The 12,589-nt window shown below is 35.7% G+C and overlaps 1 protein-coding gene across 1 annotated transcript; it reads right to left on the minus strand.

The window, feature by feature from the left end:
• Positions 1-1,781: 1,781 nt before the first annotated feature.
• On the minus strand, positions 1,782-10,429 carry LOC111776330. Its single transcript, XM_023655759.1, has 17 exons — positions 10,234-10,429; positions 9,938-10,058; positions 8,882-8,970; positions 8,385-8,535; positions 8,177-8,309; positions 6,995-7,088; positions 6,572-6,712; positions 6,306-6,406; positions 5,729-5,842; positions 5,086-5,312; positions 4,472-4,530; positions 4,115-4,394; positions 3,999-4,061; positions 3,716-3,774; positions 3,388-3,533; positions 3,149-3,310; positions 1,782-2,242 (listed from the first exon to the last, which is right to left on the minus strand). Exons 1-17 carry the CDS (start codon positions 10,319-10,321, stop codon positions 1,925-1,927), a joined length of 2,346 nt encoding a protein of 781 aa, XP_023511527.1. The 5' UTR covers positions 10,322-10,429; the 3' UTR covers positions 1,782-1,924.
• Between the last annotated feature and the right edge of the window lie 2,160 nt (positions 10,430-12,589).

The raw sequence follows: 12,589 nt of genomic DNA on the forward strand, positions 1-12,589 counted from the left end.
ACCTACAAAATTTTAATTTTTTTAACAAAATAAAAATCACATGTATTTACCTTGATTAATATGGTAACAAAAAATTAATTAATATATATATATATATATATATATATATATATATATATATATTATATGTATACGCACTTGCCTAATGACGATAGGTCAAGGAAGTTGGTGCTAGAAGAGACGACCAAAACCCTAGTGAACAATGACCGTAACTATAATGGTCCTAAGGTAGCAAAATTTGTTGTCTGATCAATTTTTATATGGTCGACAAGTATGATGACGTTTGCCTAACAACGAAAGGTCAAGGAAGTTGGTGCTCTGATGATCGAAGCCCTAACGAATAACGACAATAACTATAATGGTCTTAAGTAGCAAAATTTCTTGTAATTCATAGATGGTCGGTAAGTATGATGGTTTTAATGATGATCCTACAATTGATGGATAGGTTTTTAGGTTATGTTTACGTACCCAAAATCATAATCACTCACTAAGAATTCGGGAAATTATGATGGAATGCATTAACATCTTTGACAATAGAAAATAGAAATGAATATATGACCTCACTCCAAAATTCGTGATTATATTTTGTAATTTCATCTCAACCAAATTCTCATTGACTCATCCATTTCGGTGAATTTTGTTATTCTCTCACCTTCTCTCATATCGATCATGATGGAAATATAATGAAACATATTCATATCTAAATAAGCATATAAAAAGATGTCAATATCGCTCACAATGGAGGGACAAACAAACGATAACGAAATTTGATATCACAATTAGAAAAATAAAATCGGAATTAAGGGTCTAAATCAAGATGGTAAAGTGGAAGAATGCATGTAAAGGGCATATATCTTCTATTACGTGGAGAAAGTGAGGCGTCAAATTCTTCATAACCAATCATCATTTTGGAAGATATTTGTAGATTTTTTACAATGTGAAAATGAATAAATGTAACACCCCAGATCCACCCCTAGCCGATATTGTCATCTTTGGGCTTTCCCTTTCGAGCTTTCCCTCAAGGCTTTAAAACGCGTCTGCTAGGGGAAGGTTTCCACACCCTTATAAATGGTGGCTTGTTCTCCTCCCCAACCAATGTGAGACATCACAATCCGGAAGGAAAGAGTGCCAACGAGGACACCGGGCCCCAAAGGGGGGTGGATTGTGATGTCCCACATTGGTTGGTGAGGAGAACAAGCCACCATTTATAAGGGTGTGGAAACCTTTCCCTAACCGACGCGTTTTAAAGCCTTCAGGGGAAGTCCGAAAGGGAAAGCCGGTGGATCTAAGGTGTTACAATAAACCATATATGTAAATAAAGAAAATTTATAAATATATTCAATAGCATAAACAAAATCTACTTCTATCCACCCGAACTCAAACTTGAATTCATTGTACTCTCCAACGACATGATCCATATACAATTTGTTAACGTATCATATTGTAGTTACTTCTTTGCACATCAGGAAGCGATTAATAGAAACTCATTGAACCGTCAAACTAATCCCTAAACGAATCCAAAATCAATGAAAACATACCCATAAAAATATTTATGAAAACTACGAATTTCACGATACGAATGAACGATGGAAAATTAACAATATTGTTCCAATAATTAAAAATGAATAGGGGGATGGAGGAAGATAGATCATGAGAATAACGTGGAGAACCTATAAAAATATTCACAAAAACTACGAATTTCACGACAGAAATGAACGATCGAAAATTAACAATATTGTTCCAACAATTAAAAACGAACGGTGGGATGGAGGAATCGATCATGAGAATAATGTGGAGGACCTAATATCCAATAATTTAAGAAATTAATAATAATAAACAATATTGTTCCACCATTAGAACAATAGAATGAGCATAGAATAAGAAAACAATAAGCCACAAAAGGTACCAAAATAATGATCTATTCTTAGGAGGCAAGAGATAAATTGAGTTCTACAGAGGAGTCTGTAAGGATAATACCTTTGGAATTATCAGCTTTAGGGTGCGCCATAGTATCCAGCTTTATCCTCACATGCAAAGGTTTCACAAAAATCACCTCTCTCAGGTCTCGTTTACAGTTTACAAGGAGGAACTGAATGCAGCTCTCTTTTATCTTCTTCCCTCTACTTCCTGGGTACAATAAATCTGCTATCCTGGCTGCTGCTGCTGCTGCTTGTTTGTCACCATTGCCTTCCCAATCTTGGTCTCTTCTAAGCCTTAAATATACGGCTGCATATACTATAACCTGTTTCAAAATTATGTGGCTACGTTTCAGCTTCCGTCTTATTTTTCCTAAAACAGTTTCGAGGTGCGAGGAATTATCAACTGAAAATAAACCACAACTCAAGTGGAGGTGTGTGCAAGCGTGCATGTGAAAAGATGGACCCTCTTTAGGTTGAAATTGTTAGGAACCACAATTCTCCACGATAATATGATATTGTCCACTTTGAGTATAAGCACTCGTGGTGTTGCTTTGGGTTTCTCCAAAAGGCCTCATACCATGGAGATGTATTCCTTACTTATAGACTCATGATTGACCCTTTAATTAGACGATATGAGACTCCTCTCCCAACAATCCTCACCTCAAACAAAGTATACCATAGTGCCTCCCCTGAGACCTATGGGGCTCTCGAACAACCCCCCGGAGATGTATTCCTTACTTATAGACTCATGATTGACCCTTTAATTAGACGATATGAGACTCCTCTCCCAACAATCCTCACCTCAAACAAAGTATACCATAGTGCCTCCCCTGAGACCTATGGGGCTCTCGAACAACCCCCCTTAATCAAGGCTCGACTCCTTCTCTAGAACCCTCGAACAAAGTACACCCTTTGTTAGACATGGCTTTGATACGATGTTAAGAACCACGAATCTCCACAATGATGTGATATTGTCCACTTCGAGCATAAGCTCTCGTAGCATTGCTTTTGGTTTCCCCAAAAAGCCTCATACCAATGGAGCCTCTTAATTAGCCAATGTGTGGACTCCCTCCCAACAATCCTCAACAAAAATAACTATGCAAATGTGAACTAATTAATTAGAGAGGGACAAAACTGATGACTATACATGAGAAGAGATGCCAGTGCCAGTTTGCTTAATTAATGATGTAACTCTGTTTCCTAAAATAAAGAAAAGATAGAATTCATACCTCGCTAGTTCCAGGACTTGTATTGACAGCACACTCAATTTGAAACCTATCGTCTCCAATATGGTTAACAGCTCTTATATTATCTTCTTCCACCACTTCTGATTCTTGTGGTGAAAAGGCTAGACTATCCAATTCATCATACCACTGTTGAGCCGAACCGACCTACACCACACGAACGCTAACAGATATTCTAGAAACAAGAAAATGTCACTTGAACAAAAAATGCGTAGCAAGGTTACCTTTTCTGAGAGCCCAGAAACTTTCTCGACGATTGAAATTTCAGTTGCAGTTCCTCTTGTCTGACGCCATATGCTGTCTTCTTGTATTGATTCCACTAGTTCAATATCTGTAGGAAGATCAACATTGATATGTATACCAACCTTACCTGTATGCACAGTGAAAAATCGTATAATTAACAAGACTAGGTCTACAATGAAGACAGATATTGTAACACATAAAATCTCCTAAACCAGGTACAAGTGGAAAACCATACTAGAGCTACGACTGAACTAAACTGCTATCGAGGAAATCGTAAATCTAACACGTCAATCTCCAATAAGAAAGTACCAGGCAGCAGTCTGAAAAAGTGAATATGATCAATCCCTGCTCCTTGGAAACTATCGGCACTGCAGTATCAACAAAAATGGATCTACAAAAAGTTAATGAGGTTAAAAACAGAACAAACGCAAAAAAGGAGACCTACAACACCAAGATGATGATGATGATGGTAAATGAGTTTGTAGAATATAAATTAACCCCATCCAGTAACTAGGCCCATAGTCACTAAATTCTATCAATGTCAGAAACATAAACATAGCTGCAGACACCCAAATCAAGTAAATACACTTACGTGGAAATAACCTTCTCTGGAGGTGGAGCAAACCAATACGGTAATCCAAGCTGGGGTTTTAAACTTTTAACCTACGAACTCGAGAGTGGTCATTCTCTATTATATTTCATAATTACCTGTCCAACTTCAAGAGAGAAGTACGGGCTAAAAAAACTAGTAAAAGATGATATGTTAAGCACAAAAACAATCCATCGATTGAAATATTGGTACCTGAGTCGCAAATGATTAGGCAATTTTGAAAGGGTGTTAGAGAAGATAAAAGATCCAAGGACGGTAGCTCCCCTGTGACAGTCTTTGCATCTCTTTGCAGCTGCAACATACCATCAGGTATCTGTTTCAGAACAGACACTCTGTCCATGAACAACTGCCCATAGTTCTCCATAATCTTTGAATGCCCTATTCATAACACCAATCTTCTAATTAAAATTTCCCATCGACATCAGGGTTAAGAAAGGAATCTATAAATTCTGTACCTCTAACAACTTCAATAATTTTTCCTGAAGCCAAATCCATGGTCCATAGTGTCCCAAGACTGCAAACAAATGAAGCAAAACCAACGTAGATTATAAGAACCAGCACTCATATTGATTGTCACGTCATCCATTGTGTAATCAATAGTCTCACATGGACTTGAAAGTTCAAATAATTGTCGGGATGAACTAGTGCGTACCTCAGAGTCCACAAAATACAGGCAATCCTGAGTAGCATGATAAAAGGAATCTGCTGGACGAGCTAATTTGACCAATTCAAATTCTCCGTCCTCAAAACCTGGATAAGAACCAATCTGACATATAAAAATGGAAGCATGTCAACAATGTAATGCAATAATGCGGTAATCTAATCAGTTGTGAGATATAAGGATGGTAAATAAATAGTGTATTAGTCTAAAATGATTGAACGAACCAACGGTCTTGAAACTACACCTTTATGTTAGAAGCAGAACTAAATAGANGTGCTGTAAACACTCTACTTCAGATAAGAAATATATGGTATCATGTACAGCATGGGGAAAAGCTGTAAAAACATATAACAAATGATCAACTTGTTGAGTAAATAAAATAATGTATTGTGCACACTTCCATTCTACCTGCGATTTAAAATTAATAATCTATCATCCATATATCTAATCATGTGCCAAGGAAACATCAGAGACTGCGGATTGAAATCTTCCACTTCTCTGTCGGGAATGCTTCCCAAACCAAGTCGGTCCTTGATCCAGCTCCATAACTTAGTACTCTTCGTACTTGAGTAGTTTGCTGGATAAAGAGTTTCAACAACGCGCTTACCCAAATCAGCTTTCCTAATGGCATGGTTCTGGATAGTCAAAATTAAATAACAGCAAAAATTTAAGAGACTATTAGAGCCGCTGAGAGATAAATTGACTAATATCATTGAAGTTAACACAGACAGATAGGTAGTGGAATTTTCAAGAACAAACAACTAAAATGTCTACAAATGAGCAGAAACATAATTTGGGGTCACTTGTTCAAAGGAAACATTAAAAAAAAACAATGATTTTAATTTTATGGCGATGTTTTTTGACAAAAGAAAAAAGGTCTCCAGCCTGTCACCTTATTTCACACGGATATCTTGTTCTCATCATTTCGAACTTTTACTTGCAGACGGAAATATAGAATCTGCGGCTTACACAATGGACTAAAGCTAATTCTGATAATGGTCTCACATGGACTTGAAAGTTCAAATAATTTTCGGGATGAACTAGTGCGTACCTCAGAGTCCACAAAATACAGGCAATCCTGAGTAGCATGATAAAAGGAAGCTGCTGGACGAGCTAATTTGACCAATTCAAATTCTCCGTCCTCAAAACCTGGATAAGAACCAATCTGACATATAAAAATGTAAGCATGTCAACCATGTAATGCAATAATACGGTAATCAGTTTTAAGATATAAGGTATGGTAAATAAATAGTGTAGAAGTCTAGAATGATTGAAAGAATCAACAGTCTTGAAACTACACCTTTATGTTAGAAGCAGAACTAAATAGAACTCAAGGATGCAGTAGTGCAACCTATAGAACAGGTCCCGTTCAATTAAGGTCCTAAAATTATAATCATAATGTTTCAAGTTCTAATGACACAACCATCATTATCACTATTTATGACGGTATTTTTGTGGCATCCAAGGAATAGAGAGAACTGAGGAAGAAAAGTAACTGCAATTATAAATAATGAATAGAATACCTTATCCTTTTTTTTACTCACCGAGTTATTAATATACCTAGAAAAACAGGGATATCTGGTACCTAATCATCACCGACTGGATCAATATTTAAATATTAAACATACCATGTCCAGGATCTTCCCGTTGCCATTAAATATAACAATCCGGTTATGATTGCTATCAGAAAGGAAGAGTCGGCCACCCTTTTCATCAGCAGATATACAGCCTGTGACAGTGGAAATTGATCGAAGACATTATAAAATGTTGATTGCCATGAAAAAGAGTCTTCCAAGTGGTAGTAACTCCTTTGTAGAGAGAAAAGCTTTGCTTCAAGGGATGTTTACTCTAGGGAATATAGGACATGAGGAAAACATCTCTTTGAAAGCTGTACCTGGAAAGTGGAGAATAAAATTCTGCATGAACGAACATGAATATGGTTCTTTAATGATCTCCGCATGTTTCAGATAAGTAGTTCTCCCAATATTCGGCAGACCAGATTTCTCATTTTCTGGTTCAAGCAACTCCTCAATAGCTGAATGTGCATACGGTGTGAGAATAATGAACACTATGAAATATATATGCATGCATAACGTAGACATCAATTAAATGACTACTAACACAAACAAAGATGTTATGGAAAACAAAGAGACATATTCAGCATTGAATTGTCTTTTATCCAAAAATAAATAAATAAATAAATAACAACAGCAAGCTACGAGGATAAAATGCATCAAAATGACCAGAATCCAGACTCAATAGTAATTAAAAATAATGTTGCAGTAAAAGCGCCAAGAGCAAGAAAAAAGATGCATACCTTTCCGAAGAACATTAAGGTCTGTGTCCCTCTCACTGATGAGCAAAGGATTACTGAAGTCCTTGGAGATAATATAACAGAGCCTCCTCCCCATCTATTTGCACAACAAAGATTCAGAAACTGAATCAGTCAACCGTATTAGAACTGGACACTCCTGCAGTAAATGTTCAAAACAGGGGGAAAATAGTCTTCTAAAGATTTGAAATAATAGAATTTCAAAGATAAATATTTCAAGAGAAAAGACAAAAAAATATACTCATCTAAGTGCCATTGACTTTCTTTGATGATGAAAAACTCATGAAAATCATTCCAGTTGATTAAAATGAGACGTTAACATATCAATGCCTAGAACCTCCAAGGGGTGGCCATGATGAAAAGGGAGATTTTCTCTTAAGTTTTGAGTTTAAGCATCCAATTCTGTCCTCATAGTGGGCAAAGCCAGCAAAGCCAGTTCAGAGATTAGAATGATGGGTGATGAGCAAACCATATAATAAAAAGACTAGGGCCCCGATACAACAAGTATGACATGAACTGATTTCACCCTTCTGCCGTTTTACCATCTTTTAGAACGTTTATCACATTTTATCACATTATAGTTGATACCCATCTCAAATGAAATGTGATAAACATCTCTTTTAAATATTATTGACGAAAAAGAAAGAGATTACAACCTATCACAAATTAATCAGTTCAAGAGGGCCAATTTTCGCTAATTAAACAGTTCAAGAGAGCCAATCTTCTCTCCCTACATTACTTCGATTGAGAAGAAAACTGCACATATCCCATATCCCATTCTACAGAAGATCAAACCAAACGTATTTAAAGAAAAGATCAAACTTTTAATCACAATATCAGTCAAACACAGTCCTAAATACAATAACTGCCAAACACTATACCCTAAACCCTAAACCCTAAACCCTAAACCCTAAACCCTAAACCCTAAACCCTAAACCCTAAACCCTAAACCCTAAACCCTAAACCCTAAACCCTAAACCCTAAACCCTAAACCCTAAACCCTAAACCCTNACCCTTCCTAGAATATACTTTTGTAATTGGAGGTTTGACATAATGTTATACAAGTCCCAACAATAACCCAGGAGGCAAGAAAAATCATCGATTCCCTATTCTATCTCTCAATCTAAATACATACATAAGGAAGAGAAAGCAACACTTTAAACTCACCTCAAAAATCTTATTGGATAACAAAATGGGAAAGGAAACATATTCCCTCATTATAAATTGGATCATCCCACTTTTTTCAGCGACAGATAGAGTATTGGAACACTGAAGCCCAATCACATGAAGCTGAGGAAACCTATAAAGAAAGAAAATTCCAGATCAGTCTACTGCACTACAGCAGTAGTGAGATCCTAAAATGAACTTCCATTACCTATGCTGAAGGAATTTTACATTTTCGACCAAAACAACAGAATCCGAACTCGTCATTTCTAGAAATTGATCAGCAAGAATTAAGTAGATTCCATCCTTCTCAGATATTCCTTTATTTCCATCACATATATTCAACCAATAGTGGTTAGGACCTGCACATTTGCACAAAAATAAATAAACGAGAAAATGCATTCTATTGCAATTTTAAAAGGAACTTTTCAAATCGTAAAGTACAAACTCTGGAAAATCATCTTATAATTGTGTAAATTGTGCTTCTGAGGTTCAGCAGCTTACTATTTCAGAAAACAAAAAGTAACAAAACAACATGTAAAATCTCCATATAAAAATATATTAAATGATTTTCTTTCAAGAAAAAAATGATTATATTTCAAAATATCATGGCTTGTCTAAACATAACTTTAAACCTTTACTATGATGGCAGGTAGGGGTATTGATATAAAAGAAAAGGAGGTCCGAAGAAAAAGGAAAATGTACAACCTTCAGATTCATCAAGGGTTGACTTAATGAAGGATAAAACATCATTTGCGGGAGAAGACTCGCACTGCAGCTCCGTTGTTGTGGAAAACCTGAAAATGACTGTGGAATATAAGTCAGATAGACAAACAAAATTTACAAGATTGAAACTACGAACCAAGTAACAGTACCACCTAACAAACTCAAGATCAACAGTGAAAACATTATTGAAGAACACAACTAACTTTAGTATACTGCTTCTACTATTACTATATGGTATCTTCATGGCCCAAGTAAAAGTCATTCAACATATACCACATTTTTGTACTAAACAAAACAAAGATCAAAGAAAATTCCAAAGAACCCTCGGGAATTTTTCATTAAAGCTGAGATAGTTGAATGTATTTTACAGGAAGCAATGGATTTTAGGAGGTGATTTTAGCATAATGAGATGGTGTTTTGAAAAATGGAGTGGTTGGCCCTTTATTAAAAACATGAAGCTAAAAAGTGCCCCTGGCGCAATGGTACTTGGGCTTATTTTAAGAGGCTCTCTCGCATCTTCTCTCACCATTACCCCATCTTACTATTACTGCTTTTATTTTATCTCCCAACAAAGCCAAAAAATACTACCTCAACTTTATGTAGAATGGTGGTCGGGATAAAGAAACACCTCATCTCATTCGTTGCCAAAAGGTTAAGCTTCCAAAGTCTGAAGGCCGCTTAGGCATAACAGACTTAAAGTTGAAGATTAAGGCTCTCATATCTAAATAGGTTTTTTTTTGGTTGATTTGGGTGGGGAGAAGTGACATATGTTCGACGACAAGGCCATCAAGTTTGAAAGTTTCTTTCATTGTTAAAGGCCATCATATCTTAATGGCTCTCTCTCGGGGTAAATTCTCCCAAATAGTTATAGTCTAACAACACTCATAACCACTTGAAACATTTTAAGCAACTGGTTCTCCTTCGTAAAACATTTTAATCAACTGGTTCTCCTTCGTAAAGCTGTAATAATTCATGGAGTACAAGCAGAGATACAAAATTTAAATCTAGCAAAGCTGTAAACATATGAATCATATATACCGCAGAAGGTGGCGACCACTCTCTAAAATCCTTCTCTCAACTCCTTCAGAAACGTAAGATGGAGCAACGGAAAATGGCAATGAGCTAACAGCATGCCTATGATGATGCTGATGGTAATATCCTGACTCCAACAAAGAAAAATTGCAATCAGATAAAGAAACCATCATCCTGACTCCAACAAAGAAAAATTGCAATCAGATAAAGAAAAAATTCAAGATGACTAGATGCAACCAAGCAAGCGAAGCTATTCGAAACAAATTCAAATTAAGATGGAACACGGATCGGCGGAGGAGTACCTGAGTAAAATTGAGGCAACGACTTTGAGATTTCTCTGAGTCGCCGGAACCTGAAAGCCATATTCGTTGCAGAAGAACGAAATGACATCAGGTCGACGGTAAGCTACTAGCGGCGGCTTACACGGCGGCAGGGTTTCAGAGGTTGCGGCCCGCAGGGTTTTAGCTGTTGTTTGCGACGGCGTCAGTGTTTGAGCGGTTGTTTGCTATTCGCTAACTTGTGGCTGGTTTCCGCCAATTTGAAAGAAGCGGTGGAAAAGGGCAAAGTTGTATTTTCCATTATTTAATTAATAAATAAATATATAGAGACCTCCATTTTTAAATTAAATACCTTTCATTCAAATATATTTGATGTCACGTCTTTACTACACTCTAAAAAAACTTACAAAAAAAAAAGTAAAGGTCATGTGTGGTTCTGAATTAATGTGGATGGATCTACCATTATTATATGTACGTCTTTACCACTCTCATCATCTACCCTCTACAAATCATGTGTGCTCCTATATTAATGTGGATAGATCTACCATTATAACCGGTCGTCGAAAACCTTAATTGGATAAGGTAATCCATGTAAAAAGCCTCCATATATCTTTGTTAACGTTGATAATGACTTCCATCTTGTCATAAACAGATGCCCTAAGTATACTATCACACCCCCAATAAAGTGGTCGATTAACTTAGAGCAGCTTCGCCAGTTTTTTTTAAGGCTAGGTTGCCATTGAGTAGGTAGTTGCAGTACAAATACATGTGTTTGAGGTATATGGGTCGAAGATAGCGATGGATGCACGTAGACATATTATGTTGCAAACTTCATCGGCGATGTCATAAAGTCCATAAAATGTTATCTGTATTTGACCACTTCTAAGGTAGGGCTAAAATGCTTAGGTGTCATTGAGTAGGTAGTCGGAGTAACAAGCCATGTGTTTGAGGTCGATAACTGTTCCTAATAAATGTCTAGTGTGGTGGCGAAGATAGCCATGACGTAATCATGCATGTTATATTGACAAAATAGGCATATTATAAAATAGTGAAATGTTATCAATTTCTGTATTTCTATAAAATAGTGAAATGTTATCAATTTCTGTATTTCGAAGGCGATAGGGCTAAACTATCTCCCAAATGATTGGAGAGCACCTACGGTTAATTGAAATCAAATCGAGAGATAAAACACTTTCGGGCTGATCAAACTCACAAGTCATCCTTTCTCCATTGGCTTTAAACAAAATTATTGGAGAAAGGACTGAGTTAAATGAAAACCGGGTGTTACCGTTTACCCATTTACCAATTATGAGTTTTTCAGGTAAAAATTAAACTTTAAATTGGTGTGCCAAGTCAGATCTTTTTTAGTTTTGTTCTACTCCTTTGGATTTTTTTTTTTTTTTTAAGATTCTACAAGAATGTCTAAAAGGAAGAATTCTAAATTTTAATTCAGAATAAAAAATTAATAATAAAATAATAAAAACATAAAGGATAAAATTGTAATAAAAATTATTATTTTTTAATTAAAAAAAATCAAATTGGGTGTGGCATGTGTTTATGTATTAGAGGTTGGTCACTGTCCATAATATTAGATAAGGTATGTCTTTTGGGCTGAACTGGACTGATCAGTATATTAAAATCAGATCTCTCACTTTTTAGAATTGAATTTAGTGAAGAAACACCTTGGATATGCTAATTCGATCAAAATCTTTAAACTATCCAGTCATCCCTATCTTTTCATGAGCTGAATGTGAATCCTAATGGGATGATTCACGAGGCATTCACAATAAGATTTAAGTTTTACCTCAAAACTCAAATTAATAATAAAATAACAACAACAATGATATCTTCGTTCCATCTAAAATAAATGATAAAACTGTAATAGAGATTAAATTAATAAACATTAAAGTGTAATAAAGATTAAACTTTTAATCTTGTTTAAGAAATACATAGCATTTTTTCAAAATAAAAAAGTTTAAATTAAATAATTTTTAGTTAAAAAAAATATATATATATATAAGTTTTTAAATCTAATAGGTTGAGATACGACTAGCTTAACTTGTATGATATACGATTATAACTGGTGGTCAATAATGTTGAATGAGATATCGTAATCCATATAAAAAGCCTTCGTATATCTTTGGTTAAACCTTGAAAATTACCTTCATCGGCATAAACTGATGCTGTAAGCAAACTGTCGGACCGCAGTAACAATACAATTAACCTGGAGCAGCTTCGCCAATTTTTTTTAAGCCTATGCCATTGAGTACCAATGTGATTTTGTAGCAGCTTCGCTAGTTTTTTTAAGCCTAGGTTGCCATTGAGTAGGTAGTCGGAGTACCGAGCCATATGTTTGAGGTCGGTGACTGTTTTTAATAGA

Source organism: Cucurbita pepo, chromosome LG15 (assembly GCF_002806865.2).
Source record: "Cucurbita pepo subsp. pepo cultivar mu-cu-16 chromosome LG15, ASM280686v2, whole genome shotgun sequence".
In the NCBI taxonomy this organism is placed as follows: Eukaryota; Viridiplantae; Streptophyta; class Magnoliopsida; order Cucurbitales; family Cucurbitaceae; genus Cucurbita; species Cucurbita pepo.